This window comes from Camelus bactrianus, chromosome 2, assembly GCF_048773025.1.
Source record: "Camelus bactrianus isolate YW-2024 breed Bactrian camel chromosome 2, ASM4877302v1, whole genome shotgun sequence".
NCBI lineage: Eukaryota > Metazoa > Chordata > Mammalia > Artiodactyla > Camelidae > Camelus > Camelus bactrianus.
This window is the reverse complement of record NC_133540.1, coordinates 83,936,570-83,959,334: the sequence shown is the minus strand read 5'-3', so window position 1 is coordinate 83,959,334 and position 22,765 is coordinate 83,936,570. Positions and strand designations below refer to the sequence as shown.

Genomic DNA, 22,765 nt, shown 5'->3' with positions numbered 1-22,765 from the left:
CACATCCTTGAAATACTGTACACTCTTCCTGTATGAAGCACAAAGGAGTCCTGGATAAGGATAAAATCTCAAGGCATATTGTAAAAATCTACACAAAAACATACTATTCTGTTTAGTTTTGGGGAGTCAGCATTGTGAGCACAGAGCAAGATGAATTCCACAAGGTAACCTGAAAATTCTGACGGCCTAGTTGAGAAGGGGGTCCAGTCCATTGAACGGACACAAGGCCTCAGAGAAACAAAAACGCACGAAGGGCAGAAATACGATGACTTCACGAACTTTGCCAAAGAAAACATTTTTCACTCAAGGCTAGTGCTTAAAATCTCCTGCATGTGGAGAATTTCTTTTTCCACCACTTAAGTGTGGTCGCCACTAGCTGACAGCCTTGAAACCTCCTAAGTACCTACCTCTGGTCATGACAAGGGCTAGGCTGTACGGGATGGGCATTAAACCCAAACCCTTCCCACGGAGCGGGGACAGAATGGCCATTTCTGAGTCAGTAGGGAAGCAGGGGCCTTTTAGTTACTTGGTGCTCCTCCACGGTGTCTAGTGGCACTGACAATGGCCTAAGAGCATTACTACCACACAGACAGCTGAGTTTCCCCATAAGGTATGTACACAGGGTAGTGCACAATCCGATCATTCAACAAGAATTTACTTAACACATTCAGCCCCCTGAACTCATGGGTTCTGCATCTGTGAAAAGGAAGGGCCAAATGAATATACCGAGCACTTGGCTTAGTGCTGGGATGCCACAGTGAACCAGACACAATTCATGTCTTCAAGAAGCTCACAGCCAAGTCATACACAAGGAAGTCTGCTCCCAGATAAAACCAGGGTTGGTTCAGCAGTTGTCACGTTATCTCAGGTTGAGTGTTCAGTCTTCCCGTGCAGCAGCTAGAGGAAGAGGGATCAGTGATGGGCTGAGTGGCTCCACTGTTCTCAAGACAAATGGTCTTTTGAAAGAGCAGCAACACTCCTGCAGTCAGGCATTCAACAGAAACTGAAGTGGAGAATGGAATTACTTAGTGATGTGGGTATGAAAGGCGCAGCAGTGCTCAATTCTCGACCATTACCAGGCATCCAGAGCCTTGGGGACTAACTAGCAACAGAATCAAAGATGGCCCATTTGGTCAGGAGCTTCTTTCCCTTCTGGAGGGCTGGCTTAGCTTTCTGGAGAAGTACACACAGAGGATCAGAAAGCCAGCTTTGGGACTTTTAGGACCAACTTACATGAATCAGTAATTTCAAGCACAAAGAGATGGCAGGGATCAATTTGGGGAGAAAATACAGTACAGCAGTTAGAAGCACAGTTTCTATAGTTGGATTAGCTGAGTTAGAATTCCAGCACCATTATTTCCTGTCTGTAAACACTCATCCTTTCTTAGCTTCAGTTACTCCAACTGCAAAAGGTAGCCAAAATAATCCCTACACCTTCATCAGTTTGTTATAAAAATTAAATAAGTTTGAAAGTGTTTAACATATTATCTGCAACATCATATATGTTAACTCATGTTATTTCAAATTCCACAAAGCCTCTTTGGCTGCAGAAACCACTGGAATAACTAATCTAGTGCTAGGAGGTCCTCAAAAGGAATCTTGAATTCCAAGAAACAAGAAATAAAAGCCCAGTAATAATATGAAACTGCCACTCAGAGCTCATTTTGGTTGGAAGTATCTGGAATCCCTGCAGAAAAAGGATGCCTCCCAGGGGCTGAATACTGGAGGAAACACCCGTTTCTTAAGTTTCGTGCAGCTAAGTTTTGACACAGGCAGTTCAGGATGGTCTGGAAAGAGATGGTCATGTGAAGCAAGGTCAGGACTAGATCAAGATGTTACAGTCATCTCTGGTCCAGCAGGTCATGAATCACTGAAAGACTAGAGGTCACTGGAAAGGCAAAAAAGAAGTTCTCTCTTCTTTATCACTCTTCCACTCCTTACTCAGCAAATCCAACTTGACAACTCAGATATCCTACAAGTTGTTCCAAAAGAGGGTAACAGTTATTAAAAAGGCAGTGCTCCTCCTTCTCCCCCCCCCCCCAATAAACAGGAGAAGGGAAGTGGAGGGTAGCAAATGAAACCAATCTGCATTTCTTGGCAGAAGTTCCCACAGAGCCTGCATCTCTGGCCCTGCCATGGGAAAGATCTGCCTGACTGGCATCTCTACAAGCACTGGGAAAAGGCTGCTGCTTCTTTAGTTAGGAGAGGAGGCATTCTCAGCTTTCCCTAAACTGAGCACTGAACCCCTAAACTTCCTCTTTTAGTAGTTTTCCCCATCTTAATTAATGGCAGCTTATTTTTTCCTATTGCTTAGGCCAAAAACTTTGGACCATTCACGCAACTCTTCCCTTTCTCTCACATCCTCCATCTAACAGGTCAGCAAATTACCTTCAAAGCATAGCCAGCACCCTGTCTCTTCCCATCACCTCCACTGCTATTACCACCCTTGTCTAAACCACAGCTTTATCTCATGTGGTTCCTGCTTCCTATCTCTTCTTCCTGCTCCTACACTCGCCCCCTTCAGGACGCTGCCAAGAACACTCATGTGAAAATCTAGGTCAGATAATGTGGAAGGCAGACCAAGCTCCCCTAAAGACGTTGAATCCCTATAACCTGTGAATATGTAATGTTACAAGGCCAGGGAGAACTAGAGGTGCAGGTAGAACTAAGGTTACTAATCAGATGACCTCAAGACTGGGGAAACTGTCCAGGACTATTCCAGTGGGTCCAATGTAATCACAAGAATCCTTGTAAATGAAAGAGGGTGGCAGGAGAGTCAGTGTCAGCATGATGCAGCATGAGAAAGGCTTGCCTGGCCATTGCTAGCTTTGAAGATGGAGGAAAGGGGTCAAGAACCAAGGAATGTGGACAGCCTCCAGAAGCTGGAAAAGCTAAGGCAACACGTCCTCTCCCCAAAGCCTTCAGAAAGAACGCAACCCTGCCAACACCTTGATTTTAGTCCACTGAGACCCATACTGAGACTCATTTCAGACTTCCGACCTCCAGATCTCAAGACAATAAATGCCCTGTGTTAAGCCACCATGTTTGCACAAATATGACAGAACAGCCATGGGAAACTAATTACTAGTATAAACAAACAGTTATCTACTTTAGTTTAAGGATCAGTTTTCTTTGAAAGAACCCCTCAGCAATGTCACTCTTGTCAAGTGTGGCACTATTTATCACACTGTAAGTAACAAAGTAGCTAAAAAGACAAATGCTAATAATTCAGGATTACGTTTCTTAAAGTGTATGGGGAAAAAAAAGCTACTCTACTAATAATATTGCTTAACCTCATTAAAAACCACAGCCAGGGTGACATGTTCTGTGTAATATACTCACTTCTATTTCCCCTTCCTTCCCCTTAAATTGGACAATACAGTTCAGGCTCAGCAGAATCACTCCTGGGGAGTATTTATTCTAAGACATTCATTTCTAAGATATTGGATCTGGTTTAAACTTCACAGTCAAGGAAATTGATTTTTTTCCCAGGCCACTTTTGTATTCAACTCTAAATCCTCTAATTAGTGAAGACAGGTAGGGGTGTTATTTGAGCAGGCTATTCAGTTCCTACCCTATACTAAAATTAAACTTTAATCTGAAAGACGCAAAACCAACAGGAGAACTAGAAAGTGCCCTAAAAATGTCAACTGAGAACATACAGCTTACTAGATACACTCTAAGATCTGGGTACAGGAGCTTAGAATCTGACTTTAAGGAGATAAGAATCACAAGAAGTGCCCTTATCACATTTCCAAACATTTAGAAAAAGAAACAGACACGAACTTCATTTTTTTTTAGTTTATTTTGCATTCCATCTTTTTCAAACTTGATCTCTTTCAAAAACTCCAAAATAGTACCCTTTTTGTGTCAATATATAAATAGAGAAATCAAATTAGAAACCCATCGTTCCTAATTTCCTACCAGCTATTACCGGTAATGATTCAAAGCAGAAGTACCACAGTTTTCATGAGAAAACTGTTCCCACAAGATTTCACACCCACTCTTGTGTATTCAGATGCCTCAAATTTAGCTCAAACATCATAACTTACAGGTCCATCCAATCAAACACTAAGTCTCTCCAGGCTCCAACTTCAACATCCTAGGAATATAAACTATACAATCTAAGTGAAACACAAATTAAGGTAACTCATATACATTAAGGACTTATATTTTTTAATTTGTTTTTTTTTTAATGGCACACACACGTGCTACAGCGTGATAATTCCTACCTCCATTCACAAAGGGGGAACAGAAAAGTGTATTTCAACTAAGATTCAATATAAGATAACCATTATATCACAATGGTTTTGAGCTTTTTTATTTTCATTTACCATCTTTTAGTTATAAAAATGAAGAGGAGAAAATATTTCTGTCCTCTGCAGAATTAATTACAAGATATCTCAATTAATCTAAATAAGAAGCAACCAGCTTAAATATCTAAACTACCAAGGCAAAGGAGAAATTAAGTGGATGGGAAGGGAAATTCAATTTACCATACACTGTTCTCTTGTTCTTGGGTAAAAACAACCAAATAAATCTATTATACACATCCTCTTCATGAAGGATGATACTGTATTAATTATTAAGAGAGTCATAATCATTGAGACACCAACAGTGAGAAGCTAGTTAATTTACAGGGGGAAAAATATGAATTTGGTTCCCAGGAAGCCCCGGAGGACATTTGGTTTTCACTTTGCGAGGACAGCAGCTGCTTTTAAATTAACTGAGGGGAAGGCTGTGAGCCTGCAGAGCGGTTCTCAATGGATGGAGCTGTTACAGAGACCAGCCCAGCAGCAGGCACCCTGTGGGTACTCAATAAATATTCATTCAAGATGTCAATTCCTCTCATGATCGCTGTGCTTAGAAAATGCTAAACAACAGTGTAAAAATGCATTTATTCTAGATGGACAAAAAAGTATTCTGGACAAACGTGCTTTTTGGCAGTCATGAAAAGGCACAAAATACCATGAAATTTTAAAAATGTGACCCTCCCAACAGCCAATACTACACAGCACTATAAAAGGAAATAAGCATTCATATCAGTACAGCAATCATCATGCACTGTACTCTGAATCAATAAAACCTACTATAATTAGAATTCAATGAAAAGACTCTAGGATTTTGAAGCCATGAGTTCCAGAGTCAGAGATATCCAGGGAACAACGAAGGGAGTGGGAATGGGAAATTTATCTGGGAGGAGCTTAGCATCGGCTAGTAGAAGTCACCAGAAAAGCAAGCTGTTTTCCCAAGCAGGGGACAGAGGGGAGTAAGCCTCAGGAAGCAGCTCAGCAGGGATGTTGAGGAGACTTCAGCATCTTCTGCCTCAAACTGAGCAGTGGAACAAAGACTCCAGTGACTGAGTACCAGAAGCAAATGAGCAAACCACACAGGAAGATTATGTCTCAGTCTGGTCACTATATTCTAAATTGAAATGGAAAATCTGGAGCTGACTCAGAGAAGGATGACCAGAGGAAGAGAAGTCCAGAAAACACATCACATAGAAAAGGATGGGAGGCCTTAAGAAGTTGGAGGGACAAACGGCCTTCAAAACTGTGCGGTCTGTCATACAAAAGAAAGACTAAACATATTCTGCGTAGTTTCAGAGGGATGGGCAGCCCCTGAGGACAGAGGTTGTGGAAAGGCAGGCTTGTGCCTCTATCAGGAAGGCCTTCAGAGATGTGACATTCCCGTTCTGGGAAGCATGCAAGCAGCCCACAGCTGACCACGTGTCAGAAATGAAGAGACAACGTTGGAACAGACGGTATCCAAAGTCCTAAATTCAATCATGAAGACCCAATTATCAAAATTTCTTGACCCTCTAACAGGATCTTGTTGGATATAACCCCCACCCCCAAACCATTATAATAAAGGGTTCTAGGCTTTTAAATGGAAGGCGGTTTTATAATTTATATTAAGGTACAAAAATTTAAAGATTTAGAAGAATAGTAAGTCATATGTATAAATTAGACAATCTGGAAATAGAGTAGTAGGCCATTTTGTGTTACTAGATGGATTTCAATGCTGGTGACACTTCCATTATGGACAAGAAAGCTGATAGCACTGAAGGCCAACAAGGCATCATGGTCAAAATGACTTCTGTCCAGACTGCCTCTGTGCCACCATTAAAAGCTCTCACAAAATACTTTGGCCAATCAACACTCCCTAAATCTTTTTCAGGCTCAATTCCAATTGATTGTATTTCTTGTCATATGTCCATAAGAACTGAAGTATTTGTAATCTTTGTTAAATGTTTTAACAGACTGATTTGTGTTTATAACCAAATATCCCTCTGTCATTCTTAAGAAAAAAAAATACGAAAATCAGTTTTGGATTAATAACAAATTTGACTTTAAAAATTTCTTTCCTGGTACAAAACAACACAAGAATTTGAAAATCTGATTCCCCTTCACTGACAGTAAAGTCACTTTCTGAGTGAGTTTCAGTGGCATGATGTGGTCTAATGTTTCTGCAAGAACCAGCCAAACGTCATCCAGCATTACTAACACTAGACTGGGGCAGAGAATACAGGCCCGTTACGTCTTACTTGTGTTTGGATGCATTATTCGTTTCAGTTTGACGGTTTTTACCATTCACCAAGAAAGGTTCTGAGAGAAAAAAAAAACAGAATAGGGATGTCACCTGATTCTTGTAAAGAGTTGTTTATACAACTCTTCCAACATTAACAACATCCAACATTAATAGAATTGTCACAGGGCAAAATGTCAACTAAGAATTGTGGTTCCAAAAATACAGCTAGTTGTGGAATCTTAGATTGTGTTTTATGTGGATAAAAATTGAATGTGTCACCTAACTAAAATGCTCATTTTGTTTTCATGGAAATTCCTGAAGCCCTGCACTTTCTTCTCATCCATAAAGCCAGCTCCTCAAAAACCACCAAAGTGTGAGCCCATAGTAAAGAGTAAGCATGAATGGTCCAGAAGGATCAAAATGAATCACCTGATTTAAAAACTCAAAAATCTAACTGGTTCAACAAATATACATTAGGTTCCTACTATGTTCCATGCCCATGAATTACTTGCTTTGTATCCGTACCATCTAATATTGTATCAAGCAGACATTAGAGTTACAATAATTTTTTTTCAATACTGAATGAATATACTAATTAACTATAGGATATAGAATATTGGAGTTTTTTTTTTTTTAAAGAAGGATGTCAAAGAACATTCTGCTCAAATGTCATCTAAATAAAATGTAGAAGTTGTCAAAGCTATTAATGTGACCTGAAACTTACTGATTTTGTTCATTAAATGACAATAACAACCAACAGGCATATTGAAGAATCTTACCACCACATCAATCCATGCCAGGGTTAGACCTGCTACTTATTCTAAGAGGGGTAAAAAGAGGAAATCAAGTAGTTCTTTCAGAAAGACATTCTCATGTCAGTTACATACATCAGCAGGCCATACTGCATTTGACAATATTAAGGTATAGATAATTTTGCCTAATTCAGAGGCTCTACAGCTTTAAGTTCTACACTCACAGTCCTGCTCTATCTTTAAGCTGACTGCTTTCGTTTTGCCACCACACACTGTAGTCTCGTCATCTTTGCTCCAAGAGAACCATCACTTGTTGGTATGGGGCTTTGGAAGAACATGTCCTGTTAATGCCTCGAGCTATCTGCTGCAGAAGATCACAGATTACGCTGTGATGCTCCTTCAGGAAGTTTTGATGCCAAAACACTGGCGAAAGATTTGAGGCTGTTGTAACAGAACTGTAACTGTATCGGTTAACAGACTCATGCACCCCTCGAAAAGGAACAGGGAGCACAAAGGAGGCAGCCAGTGGGGTACTGTTACCCCACCCACGTGCCACTGAGCATTAGGGCTCTCTGTAAGTTCCTGAGAGATAAATCAAGTTCCTGATGGACAGGCTAGCAAAGGCAAAACATTTCATCTTTAATGTTAATACTGATGGACTGCTAGTGGCTTTATGAGGGAGGGAAAGCATGAATAAGTGACACTGGTCTAGGCAAAGATAATGAGAGACTGAAATAGGGGAAGAGAAGAGTAAGTGTAAAGGAGAGTGATTATAATAGGATAATCAAGGGAGCTGTGACGAGTTTAATTTGATAAAGAAAAACTTGGAGAGGTAAATATGATCGATAGTATCTTCTGTCACACCAGATCCACTTTCTGCTCTTTTCCACCAGGCTCTTTCCCTTCGGAGGCTGGTCAGTGAGGTCTACAGTAGGCTCCCTTGCTCTCCAGATTCCAGCAGGGTTCAGCCTGCAGCAACCTGTGCACACCATCAGGGGGAAGATATCAAAGTATCGATTCCCAAAGCTATATTCCTTTGAGGCTGCCTCAGGCTGGCTAAACCCCTCAATCCAAGGTCACGGTGCCTCGGACAAAAGCTCTATCTTCCATTCTCTCTTCTCCCAGGTTCCAGCAACCCCTCCCTCTCCACATCTTTTGAGTCAGGGAGTAACAACCCCACTCTTACTCTCACAGGACACGGCACTCTCCCTTGTGGTTTCTCTAAATCTAACCTCACCTTTGTAACTAATGCTTTTATTCAACCCCTCAGATGATTCTAATTTGAGTGTATAATTTACTTCCTGCTCTGGGACTCTGATACACCAAATGTGATTTTAAGATTTTGATCCTGCGTGGCTGTGAGGAGAGGCAGTGTTATCAGGTGAGATAAGCAATACAGGGAGATGCATATGCTCAAATGTGAAAAGAAAACCCTACATTTTGAATTTGCTATACAGCAATCATGGATCACTCACAGACAGAGGTTGGCAGCCACTGCAAAACCAGACCTGGCAAAAAGATAATACAAATCTTGGGAAATCTGTAAGTCCTGATCATTAATATAAGAACACGTTGAATACAAATAATTTATTTAATTTATAAGATGGAATCAGAAAACTCTTTTTAAAATTATAGAATACTAGTGCTTAAAAGAATATGGACGTACCAATACAAGATGAGGAATGAGGATATTGTACCCATTAACATATATGCACCCAATATAGGAGCACCTAAATATATAAAACAAATACTGACAGGCATAAAGGGAGAAACTGATGGGAATACAATAATCGTAGGAGACTTTAACACCCCACTAACATCACTGGACAGGTGTTCCATACAGAAAATCAATAAGGTAACAGAGATACTAAATGACATAACAGAACGACTGGACTTGTTGATATTTTTAGGACATTACATCCCCAAAGAACAGAATATACATTCTTTTCAAGTGCTCATGGAACATTTTTTAGGACAGACCACATACTCAGGCACACCAGAAGCTTCAACAAATTTAAGAAGATAGAAACTATCTGAAGCATCTTTTCTGACCACAAGGGCATGAAACTAGAAATCAACCACAGAAAAACAAATCAGAAAAAAACAACTGCATGGAGACTAAACAACATGCTACTAAAAAACCAATGGGTCAACGATGAAATCAAAGAAGAAATTAAAAAATACTTTGAGACAAATGACAATGAAAACACAATCACACAAAATCCATGGGTTGCAGCAAAAGCAGTCCTAAGAGGGAAGTTCATAGCGATACAGGCCTTCCTCAAAAAACAAGAACAATCTCAAATAAACAACCTAACCTACCACCTAAAAGAATTAGAAAAAGAGAACAAACAAAACCCACAGTCAGCAGAAGGAAAGAAATAATAAAGATCAGGGAGGAAATAAATAGAATAGAGATTAAAAAACAACAGAAAAATCAATCAAACCAAGAGCTGATTTTTTGAAAAAGTAAACAAAATTGACAAACCTCTGGCCAGGCTCACCAAGAAGAAAAGGGAGAGGACACAAATAAACAAAATAAGAAATGAAAATGGAGAAATTACAACCAACACCACAGAAATACAAAAAATCATAAGAGGATACTGTGAACAACTATATGGCAAAATAAATTGGACAACTCAGAAGAAATGGACAAGTTTCTAGAAACATACAGTCCATCAAAACAATCAAGAAGAAACAGATCACTTGAACAGACCAATCACTAGAAGTAAAATAGAATCAGCAATAAAAAAAACCTCCCTGAAAAGAAAAGTCTGGGACCAGATGGCTTCACTGGGGAACTCTATCAAACATACAAAGAAGAGCTCATACTGATCCTTCTCAAACTCTTTCAAAAGACTGAAGAGGAGGGGATACTCCCCAACTCATTCTATGAAGCCCCCATCACCCTGATACCAAAGCCAGATAAAGACACTACCAAAAAAGAAAACTATAGGCCAATATTATTGATGAACATAGATGCAAAAATGATCAACAAAATATTAGCAAACAGAATCCAACAACACATAAAAAAAACCATACACCATGATCAAGTTGGGTTCATCCCAGGGACACAAGGATGGTTCAACATATGCAAGTCAATCAATGTGATATACCACATCAACAAGAGAAAGGACAAAAATCACATGATCATCTCAATAGATGCAGAAAAAGCACTTGATAAAATTCAACACCCATTTATGATAAAAATTCTAACTAAACTGGGTATAGAGGGAACATATCTCAACATAATAAAAGCTATTTATGACAAACCTACAGCCAGCATAATAGTCAATGGTGAAAAGTTGAAAGCCTTCCCACTAAAATTTGGAACAAGACAAGGATGTCCACTCTCACCACTGTGCTCATTATTCTGTTTTCATATATTCAACATTTTCCAACATTTCTCAACATTTAGCCATGTCTGAGAAACTACCTGCTTGGGCTCTTACAAAGGGGCAATTTCTTTAAGCCTGAAGAGCTATTATCAATTTGGGACTTACTGCTGGGAAAAAAAAAGGTGGTGTCTACATAAACAGTTTAAATAATCTCTATTCATCTTAAGGGCAAAATTAACTTTTTTTTGCTAACTTACGAGTGCTTCCCAAATTTTCCACTTTTCTACCTACTATGCCAAAGTAATATCAGACTTTGGTAAGTGGAAGAGATAAAAAGAATGATGATTCCCAAAGTGTAAGCCAAAAAAAAAAAAAAAAGAGGAAAAAATGCCCAATGAATTAGTAATTAAAAAGGAAACATCTCAATAAAGAAGATGAAACCATCCTCGAAGACTAGCCAGGAATCTTTTCTAGAAATAATTTACACCATTGAAGAGGTGGACTGAGTGAGCACATTTCCTGGTATGTGAACTGGTGTCACAAACTCAAATGTTTTCAGGGACAAGCCCTCAATCTGAATGTGTGAAGCAGCCAAGTCTTAGACCACAGAAAGTTGTGATGACAATAACTACCTACTTGCAAAGAGCAGGTTCCCCTTAAGCCCTCAAGTGTGCGTGCGTGTGTGTGTGTGTGTGTGTGTGTGTTTACAAACTGGGCTAAACAAAGAATGGCTGGGGGCTGAATTCTGCCTGTGGACCACCAGTCTGTGATGTCCACTGAAGGCAAAGTTGGACACTTCTCTCTCCACCTCACTGCAAGGAAACTTTCCGTTCTTTGGGCCAGCTAGTTCAGGACATTTCATTATTGCTGTGGTCTGAATACCGTGTCCCACTAAAATCTCTCTGAGGAAATTCTAACCCACAAAGAAGATGATATTAAGGAGGTGGGGCCTTAGGCAGAGTATGAGGATGGAGCCTTTGTGAACGGCATTAGTGTTCCTATAAAGGGCTCCCTAGCCCTTCTACCATCTGAGGACGCAGTGAAAAGATGCTGCCATAAACCAAGAAGAAGGTCCTCACCTGACCACGCTGGCCCCCAACCTTGGACTTGCAGCCTCTACAACTATCAGAAATAAATTTCTGGTGTTTATAGGCCCCCAGTCTCTGATATTGTTACAGCTGCCCAAACAGACTAAGACCATCATCAACCCTCCCCTTTATTTTCCATTTTATAAGAAATATCAGAGAGTCAAAAGATTTCCTAGCTGAAAGTGAATATGTTAGTTTTCAGTTTCATTTCCCAGGAATTAAAAGGAGGAACTTCATCAATTGCAACTCCTGTCTTCCAAAGTCCCCGCACTCCTTCTACACAAAACACAAGAGGAGAGATTTCATGAGATGCCAGCTGGATGGAGCAGTTCACTGATAAAAATCAGGTATACGCGGGATTACTAAGAATGACTGACATCCTAAAACAGTGAGAATTGAACTGTAAAGCAAAGGATTATCTCAGTTTCATTCTGCAGGTAAAAAACCAAAATGCCATTAACTAAATGCTGGTCTTATCTCATAGTCTCTCAAGGAACCACAGTTTTGATTTTAAGCTCCCCCAGGCATATTAATGGGAGACAGGATGTCTGCACAACCCAGCTCCATTATCTGTGTTTCCATACTACGACATTCATCATTATGGGAAGGGAAGGTTGGCTCAGACAACAATCATATCTTATACCAATACTTGTGTAACAACACAGTTTAAGTTTACTCCCAGAGCTCATAATTCAACTACTAAATTACTCACATGTAAGTAAAGCTGATGATCAAAGAACTCTGTATCAAAATTCCTGATTAATATGAAAAGAGTTTTTGCTTACTTAAACACACTATGGATTTAAAAGGTCTCTTTCTTTTTTTTTAACTCCGTAGTTTTTTAGCTTTATACAGATATTGATATAAAATATATGTAAGTTTAAGGTCCACAACATGATGATTCAAAACAACACCACACTGGGAAATGATTACAAAAGGTCTCTTTATAAATAAATACTTAATTGGCTTCATTTCATCCTGACTAATATTTCTGTCAATGTGATTATATTAGAAAATATGTTTATTCTTTGAAAATAAAACCATGTCTGATATAAAAAAATAAAAATAAAAAAGGTCTCTTTATTAACTTGTGCATTTTTATACAGAATATACCTAACTTTTTCCTTTCAGTCCAGTTGGAATCATGACAGTCAGGATTTAGGCTAGAATTATGTGAGCAAAGTGCTTGGAAGGGTTTTCAAAGCTGGACTACAATTATGTTAAAAATATGTATGCACACAGACAAAGACTAGAAAGCAATTTTTTAAACACGCAAAATTATATTGGGAAGGTAGAACTACAAGTGCCTTTTTCATTTTGTAATACTGTATTATTCTTGATATTGTGGAAATTCAATGAAAACGACTTAAAGCTCAGGTACTTACCATGGTTGGAAAATAGCGACTAGTTTTGAATTTTTTCAGAGCCATAGAAGAGGTGTAGGTGCCCAAGAAGAGGATGAAAGACATGAGTGTGATATCAGGAACAAAATCACAGTTGTTCCCCACGAGCTTTCCTCCATATTTCAAACACTCCTTCTTCGACAAAAGTGCCCAGTCAAAGGTAGTGTTATGGTACTGCAGAAGAAAAACATGACAGCTTTTCTAGATGATGCTGACACATCAAAACAGCTTTTGATACTTGATGGGCTGATAGGGAATTATGCTCAAAGTCTCTGTAAAACAGTCTGAGGATTAACCACTGGAGGGTGAAACCTGAGGAGGTGTTAACGGAATAACAGGTAAGGGGGGGGGGCAGGAGGCTAGCAATTATTGAAAAGATAATGAGAGTGATGCAATCCGCTACCGAGTTCGTGCTCCAACCCTACAATCCCCCATCTGTTCAACAGCAACAAACCACAAAGTCCTTCTTTCCTGTGAACCTTTCTGAGAGTAAACCGAGACACAATAATTAAGTCTCAAAACACGAGACTCTGTGAAGCAACTTTGTTGTTCAAAAAGTACTTACTTTTGTGGTGCCTGGCTTCTTGTGCTCCAAGCTAATGGTCCTATAGTTAATGCTCCAAAGGTTGTATCTGGTCAATTAATTTACCCAGCACTTTCACAAATGAGCTATTTCTTTCCTGAATATCTACAGAGTGGTGACTTAAGGAATTAAACTATAAAAATGTTGGAGATTTCTGCTTTTTCAGTTACATACCTTAATAAAATACAGCTTTTTTCTCATTGACTCCAGGTCAGCACCACGAGCACCCACTACTGGAATGTGCTGTGATGGGCTGTGGAGTTGGGGATGGGATCTCTGTTCCCGTGTTACTTGGCCTCAAATTCATTTCAATTTTCAAATTTTCTTCTACCTCATGATTTGTTGTCATGTTGTCAGTGCTGTACATTTTGATAACAGCTCACTCCTGTTTCTATCTGCTGTTCTAACATGCAAGAGAATCACTGGGCTAGCACAGTAGATAAGGCCAGTGCAACCAACCTCCAGCTGCTCTGAGTTGTAGCTGCTATCAGCTTACAGCTGCCTCCTTCTCTAGACAGCTGCCTTTTGCTGCATCAGAGCTGCCTCACCTGGAAGGATATGCCCCCTTGCAACCTGTTGCTGACCAATGCTAATGGGGTGCTACTATCTGAATAATTGGGCTCCATGAAAATTCATATGCTGAAACCTAATTCCCTATGTGATGGTATTTGGAAGAAGGGCCTTTGGAAGGAGATTAGATCATGAGGGTGGAGCCTTCATGAATGGGATTAGTGCCCTTGTGAAAAAGATCCCAGAGAGCTCCCTGTCCGCCATTTGAGGACACAATGAGAAGACTGGCAATGAGCCAGGAAAGAGAGCTTCACAAAACATCGAATCTGCCAGTGCCATGATGTTGGACTTCCTCCTAGGTCCAGGGTTAATGGCTATGTCATGTGCTAACAGAAGAGTAATTTGACAATAAATAAAGATAAATTTTTCCTGTCCTTTGGGGCAAGAGTTCTACCTCATACCAAATGCATCACCAGTATCCCTTACTAGTCACGAATTCTCATGATATAAGTAATCTAGTCATAAAAGATGATCATGCACATGCAAGAAGACTCTCTGGCCAGAAGGAATTCATATTTTTATAGAGCTCAAAGGTAAAGTTCTTACTTAAGTCAGGGGGAAAAACAACTCTAGACATTTCCCTGAAATATTAGTTTCAACGTGTAAACAGCTGAATTGCACAATTACTCTTTAATCAAACTCTACTTCTGAGAGGTGATTAATCACTTCTCATTTTGTTTTTCAGATTTCTGCATATGAGTGTTTTTAGCACAGTATATTTCAGGATTAGAGGTCATAAGAGGTAACAGATTTCTTTTGTTTTAAAATCAGCAAAAATTTACCATAATTTCACTTTTATTTCAGCACTTTAATGTCAGCAGAATCGTTCGTAGCTGGAGCTTCCCAAAGTGGTGAGCAGCGTGGAAACAATCCCATCAGGCAGTTTTATTGATTTGCTGACTGAGATTCAGGCTGAGGTATAAACTACATAGATGTGCATGAAGTGATAGACATGTTCCCTTGTTTATGATCAACTTAAAATGCCAACATCACTAGTTTGTATACCTCAAATGATTCTCTGTGTCACTGAACAGAAAAGTTAGCCTCCAAACACCATCTTTCACTAAGAGCTTCAGTATAAAAACTTCAGGCAGCATGTATGCATAAGTATCTATGTCTTAATATACAGTTTCCCATTCCCATAAAACTTAAACTCTAGCTAGTAAGGAATTCTACTTAAATATCACTGGAAAAGCATCTATATTTTTTCCATTTCTCAGTGTTATTATTCCATATAAGCTGCTATCAATGAATGTGAACTCCATAAAACTTCAGGCAAAACCTGTATCAAGAACTAAGCATTAAGACCGAGCATGATTCATCTGTTAATGGTGTACACAAGGAAACATGCAAAGTAGAGTGTTCAATAATTAGCTGATAATTTAATCATCACAGATACCGATTTATGTAATTTTTATTACAACATATCTCAATATATTTGTGAAACAGATACTTTTGCATAAAAATTATATTTTTTGCTTCAGAGGTCAATTTTGCCTTGCCCAGGTAAGGGGTACATTAAAAACAAGAGAAACTGCGCTGATACCAGTTGCCACTTGCAAAATCTAATGGTTTCCAAATTTTTATCATCAGCAAACACCTTTTTCATGTAAAATTTATGCAGAGCCCCAATAATTAAAACTGAGCTATTCTGCCTTTACACCAGTGAGGAGGCATTTAAGTCTGTCTCTCAACACATCTACCTACCTCAAGGCAGCCCCTGACTCACCTCTCTGGATTCCCAGCTCAGTCTGAGAGGAATGTTGCTTTAAAAACAATGCCGTTTCATTTAAAGTTATCCACCTACCTCTCTCTCTGTCTACCCATCTCTTATTAAAAGTTATCTAAAATTACCATGAATAGTTTAATCCCAGAATCAGCAAACTACATCTCACAGATGAAATTCTGCCACCCTCCTCCCCTGTTTCTGTAAATAAAAGTTTTATTGAAACACAGTCATGCTCATTGATTTACATATTGTTCACAGCCGCTTTCTGCTACAACTGTAGCACTGAGGGATTTCAACAGAGACTGGCCCACAAATCCTAACATATCTACTATCTGTTCCTTTACAGAAAAAGGTTTAATTTCTTGTCCAGGGCTCCTATGTTATTTTACATTATTCTTTTAAATGAAATCTTCATGATTTCAGCAGAATAGTACATTACACATTTTTGTTTGGCAGCCTTTTACACTTAATTATTTCATGAACAGTGTTTTTGATACTAACTGATTGATTTTAAGTAATTTTAGTTTTGATCATTTGTAATTTTCAGACTGTAGTAAGTCATAGAATAAGCAAAAAGACGTAAGTGATTCCTCCTAAGTTCATTTATTTTGAAGGAGAGATTGAAAATGTATTAAAGCAGCAGACTGGGAAAATATCTTCATGGGTTTCAATCTCAACTCTATCACTATTCAGGTGAAAGACAGAAAAAAGTAACTTCACTTTCCTGTGCAGCTACAAAGAGGACCTGTCACTTAGAGTACCAGGAAGATCCTGTGATCATAACTTTAAAAAATGCTCTAAAGTGACTAGCATTCTTCGCATGCAAACCAGTCTGATTACGGTTCAGTAAGTCATGGTGGAAAATGTACAACCAAGTGACACTGGCTCCTGAAAGAGGGCAACTCTGTGCCAGACATACCCAACAGAGATGCCAAGTGACATGAAAAAGAAAGAAATCCCCGAGTCCCCTTAAATATGTAAAATACTGTGTGCGTGTACATTTCTCTGGGAAGAGCCACCACAGATTTCATTAGAACCTCAAAGGAGCCAGTGATGCATTGCAGCTTCAGAAGTGCTGCTCTAGTGCTGTTATAACTGAGATAATTCTGTTCTCCTAATATGACATTCTCTGTGTATTTCAGCCACACTCCAACTCTCATTCACTCTGAAAACAACTTCATGCTTTTAGGATTAACAGTGCTTTGTTAACTCCTCAGCAAATGTTCTCCAATTCAAAGAAAGATTAGTCATTTTGTTATTACTTTTTAGTAAACTATTCTACATCCTACTTACATGCTCAGAGGCATTTTAAACTTCACATGTTCAAAACTAACTCCTAATCTTCCTCCTGAAGCCTGCGACCCTTAGGGTCTTGCCCATCTCTGTTAATAGCAACTTCATCCTCCTACATTCTAAGAACAGAAAACCCTGAAATCATTGTTAATTCCTCTCTTTCTCACAAGTTACATTATGGTGAAGACTTTATATTAAAATGTATCACATCTCACCCACAACCATGGCTACAAGCCTCTTTCAAGTGATCACTGTCTCCTCTGGGCTTAGGGCAGGAGACTTTTATCTCATTGCTCTGTCCTTTACTCCTTAGAGGAGATTCTCATTTCTCCATAGCTTTGATCTTTATTTCCTATGCAAAATTCTATACACAGGGTTTAAGTGGTTAAATCAGAATCTAAAGAACAAGACAGATAGGAATATAATCTCAGAGGTCCTCTCTGCCTGTCAGAACTCTCACAGCACGTGACCTCTATTTCTCATGCTGCTTCTAACTTCCTATTAAAAGTACACTGTAGCTTCCCTCAGTGAGACCATCAGTGTGATAAGCTGGAAATGCTCAGAGAGATGTCCAGTGGGACTGGTGACCTGCAGCTGGAAAAGATGACAAGTTTGGAGACATCGACTAAGGAGTTAGCTTCAAAGAACTGATCACTGAAGTAGTAAGATTTAATAAAACTACAAAAGGAAAATGTGCTAGGAGAAAAGAGTGTGAAACATCTCAGGTACCCACAATGGAAGTAGAGACATCACAAGAGAATGATGGGTAAAAGGAAAAGTACAAAGAGTATATTGAAAATGAAAAGAAGGGAAAATGGGGGAGAGCTGAGAGGGTCAAACGTTGCAGAAATGATAATGAGGAATGAAGACTGAACAAAATCCATTGATATATTTTTATTATTTTTGGTAACTAGAATGCTTTGGTAATTTCTTGAGCGAGGATTCAAATAAGAGAAATTAGCTGAGAAATGTGGGAGAGTGAAAAATTGAAATGGCAATTCCAGACAATTTTTTTTTTTCAAGAAATACAGTGGCCAAAGGACAGGCTAGAGCATGTAAGCATTACATGACCCAGGCAAGTTCTTCAGGGCTGGTGAAGACTTCTGAGATGCTTGTGATGGATGAGAAAGAACCCAGTTATGGGTATGGAAGGATAAAGAGGGTGCTGGGAATAAGAAGGGTGGAGAAAGGAAGATGAAAGATTAAGCTGGAGAGAGAGATGGGGGGAGAGTGTGACTAGGACTTGGCCTGTTCAGACCAGAGATGGGTAGAAGCCAGAAATGACAAACGCATAGCATCTGCAGACCCAAGGGACTGTGTGTTCACCAAAAATAAGAATGAAGAGCTGACCAAGACACGGGCAGAGTCCAATTTAGGATACAGCAGGCACCAAAATAAGCCACAGTTAACCGAATGAATGAAATCATTCATCAAGATCCAAATATTTGACATATTTAAGGAAGATACCTATCAATTTATCTATCCTTTCAATTGGAGGACAAAATGAAAGCAAAATAAACTTTCACTTTAGAGTGATCAGGCAAAATACAGGATTCCCAGTTACATCTGAATTTCAGATAAACAATGAATAACATTTTCAGTATAAGTATGCCCTATGCAATATGTGGGACATACTTACACTAAAAAAAATTATTCATTATTTATCTGAAATTCAAGTGCAACCATGACTCTATTTTTTTTCTAACTCTGGTGACACTATTTCAATTAGATATAGGCTTTTTTTGAGTAACAAAACAGAAAGTAGAGAAATGTGGCCAAAACAAAACAGAAAATGCATTGGGCCCCAATTATATGGATAAACTAAGATAAGCTTTAAGGGAGCAATAAAGAAGAACAATTTTGAAAAGGTTTATTAGAGAAATAAAATATGACCACTTAAATATTAGCTAATTATACAAGGCAGTTAAAGAAAGAGGTGAGTAGATCAGAAGAGGGACTTACTAATTTCATGGAGCACAAAGAAGACAAAAATTAAACTACACCTTGCAAGAAAGACTTGTCTTTGTAGAACTCTCATACTCAAAAGGCAGTAGGGAGAAAAGTGGCAGGACAACAACTAGGAAGGAATGGCCGAGAGCAACAAAAGCCAATGGAAAAGGGAATGAAAGTGACAAATTTCGGATGTATATTTCTTCCTGTATTGGCAGAAACAAAGAAGTAAAGCATTAGACAGAGACACACCATGAGCAAAGACGCTGATTTAGAGACATACAATGCTTCAGTCACTTACCCAGTAAGTCCTTTAAGTCTACAACTTATCGAATACTCACCAAATGGAAGAACTCACAGTGAGTGCACCAGGTGGGCCAAAGCAGAGTGTCTGCATAAACAGGTGTAAGAAAAAGAGGTGCCAAGAAAATGGGACCAAGTTGCTGAGGGTCTTAACCAAGGGCAATCTCATGAAAAGAGATTTCTACCTATTTTTCTGGATCTCACTGTCTAGAGAATGACCCTGTCTGTATTCAGTGTTTATAAATCTAAAAAGTCAAATATCTACTGAAGGATTAATTTTAAAATTTAAAATATGACAGCATCCGCCCCAGAGACAAAGTGGGGGATACACGAGAGAGAATGGGCAAAATTCTGACAGTCATCGAAGCTAGGTGATGTGTAGAGGAGGATTTATTGTATCATTATTCTGCCTATTTAAGTGCATGTTTTAAATTTTCCATAATATTTTTTAAAGTAGGAACATATTGGGGGAGGGTATAGTTCAGTGGTAGAGTGCATGCTTAGCATGCATGAGGTCCTGGGTTCAACCCCTCAGCACCTCCTCTAAAAATAAATAAATAAACCTACCCCCCGCCAACCAAAATAAAGGAAAAATTAAAAAAAAAAAAAAGTAGGGACATGTAATCTTCAAGGAGATTTAAGGACAGAGTGGTTTTTGCACTGGACTTTCTTAATGAGAGAAAATCACAAGGATGCTATGCACAAGAAGATTAATATGACATTCCATTTCCCATGAAAATGAATGTTAACTCCTAGAATCACCCTGAGAGGACATCAAATCAAAGCACTTTTGCTTCCATGTCTGAATGCCAAGTGGAATTTATGAGACTGTAACAGTTCTTAGGCCCACGATTAACAGGATCTCCATGTAGACATGATATGCTTCACTGGGTAACACAATGTGCAAAAAAAATTTTAAATAAAAATGAAAGATTTCTATATTGCTCTCCTTGAATATCAACTGGTAAAATATATGCCTTTATATTTTATATATATAATAGTGAGGGTAAGGTGACAAATAAGTCGCAAGGTTACGTATTTAATGTACTCCTTCAGGGTTTTTCCCCTGCAGTGGGTAAGCCAGAAGGGCAGTGATCTGTAGTCTTACTTTATGATCTGCAGGATGCATGTGAGCTGCGATTGTCAAAACAAATTGGTTGTTCTGCTTAAGATATAGAAAGTTGCAGGAGACTGTTAGTTGTCCCAAACTTAAGAACCAAAACAAGCCAGATAAGCTATAAAATCACAGTTTAAAAAATTCCATCAGAGAGGGAAGGATGCAAAGAAACCTAAATAAATTAAATTCCAAAAAGTGACAAGACCTTCATAGGAGAGAAGCGATCGCTGGTGCACAAGCCCTGGCAGAGCAGCAGGTAGAGATAAACCCACTGTAGATGGAGGTACAGAGAAATAAGCCAAATCTTTAATGAATTTTTAATGGCTGCCTGTAGTCTGGGGTGACAGGCTAGAATTCCATGGAGCCCCCGGCATCAACCCACCTGCATCCACACACCAACCCTTTCATGGTCTTTGCCAACTGCATAGACTGTACATAAAAGGCTGGAGAGGTTGGACAGGAGAGCTGAGAGAAACCCCCCCTTAGACACAACATTTCATCAAGTGCAAGGAAGCCACTTTCCTGAGATGGGAAGGAGGACAGGAGAGCTGAGGGGAATCCCTTGGAGGTATTCAGCTCTCTGACAGGGCTAAGGCATCTGTTCTCTGAAGGCTGGATGTAGAGCAGTTGGGCAAAGAAAGATCTCCCAAGGCTCAAAAAGCTGGTGCATAATGCAGGAAATAGAGCATTTCACGGGACTTCCTGGGATGATGGAAACACGCTATACCTTGTTTTGGGTGGTGGTTACATGAGATAAGAAATTGTCAAAACTCATTACAAAGAGCACATAAGAACTGTGTATCTTAGGTTTTGCCTCAATTTAATTTAAAAAATCTCATATGAAAAACAGATACTAACTGATCCATTCTAGCACCTTCTCAGAAGAGACTGATGTTAGATTTTGAAATCTGTTCTCTCGCTCTAAGAGCTAGTAAGCAGCACATCTCAATGCTGACTGTTGAGATACAGCGTGGATAAGCTGTGGCTGGTCTCAAAGATTTAGAGATCTTTTAAAGAACATTGGTTGCAGGTTGAAGAGATATTCCAAGTGAGAAAGCTATGGGAAAACTGACAATGGTGAGACAGTTTAAAGAATAGACTTACCTTGTGATCCAGCAATCCCACTCCTGGGCATATATCTGGAGGAAACTCTAGTTTGAAACAATACATTCACCCCAATGTTCATAGCAGCATAACTTTACAATAGTCAGGACATGGAAACAACCTAAATGTCCACTGACAGATGACTGGATAAAGAAAATGGACCACTACTCAGCCATAAAAAAGAATAAAATAATGCTATTTGCAGCAACATGGATGAAAGATCAGCATACTAAGTGAAGTCAGAAAGAGAAAGAAAAATACCATATGATATCACTCACGTGTGGAATCTAAAAAAGAGACATGAACTTATTTACAAAACAGAAACAGACCCACAGACATAGAGAAAAAACTTATGGTTACGGGAGTGAGGAGGGATAAATTGGGAGTTCAGGATTGCAGATACTAATTACTATAAATAAAATAGACAAATAACAAGGTCCTTCTGTACAGCACAGGGAACTATGTTCAATATCTCAGTAACTTACAATGAAAAAGAATATGAAAACAAATATATGTATGTGTATGTATGACTGAAGCATTATGCTGTACACCACAAACCAATACATTGGTAAACTGACTATACTTCAATTTAAAAAAAGACACAATGATTCCAACAATAAATGGAAACAATGGGAAATCTGTTTTTTTCCCTTGAAGGGTGGTGATCTGAGAGTTCTGATCTGCCTAAACACTCTCATGCCCTGTTTCTCCTGCTCTTTTCCCCTGAAGACACACCCACACCACGAGGAAGAAGAAAGCTTGTCTTCATGCTAATGAAGCTGAAAAGAAAAGGGCTTCCTTCCTCTGACAGGATGTTCTCAGCGCCTTCTGAGAGGGAGTCTCGCTGGTGCCCAGGGGCCGCGTGTCACTTTTACAGTAACTTCTTTCATAATCTAATTATGGCCGAATGAAAAGAAGGAAGTGAAGTGGCTGACCATGTCCTAGGAAAGGTTAGCAGAGCCAGTGTGCCTGAAGAGAGGAGCCAGCAGCCTGTCTGAAGCAGT

At 39.1% G+C, this 22,765-nt stretch overlaps 1 protein-coding gene across 7 annotated transcripts in view; it reads right to left on the bottom strand.

Moving 5' to 3' along the window:
- The window catches only part of SLC4A4 (solute carrier family 4 member 4), a 314,923-nt gene that overhangs the window by 40,023 nt on the left and 252,135 nt on the right, over window positions 1-22,765 (bottom strand). For all 7 annotated transcript variants that reach the window (XM_074344725.1, XM_074344736.1, XM_045506140.2 and 4 more), the window contains one exon: window positions 13,095-13,286. In XM_074344725.1, the coding sequence (XP_074200826.1) occupies window positions 13,095-13,286 (192 nt within the window). The remainder of the gene's footprint in view (window positions 1-13,094; window positions 13,287-22,765) is intronic.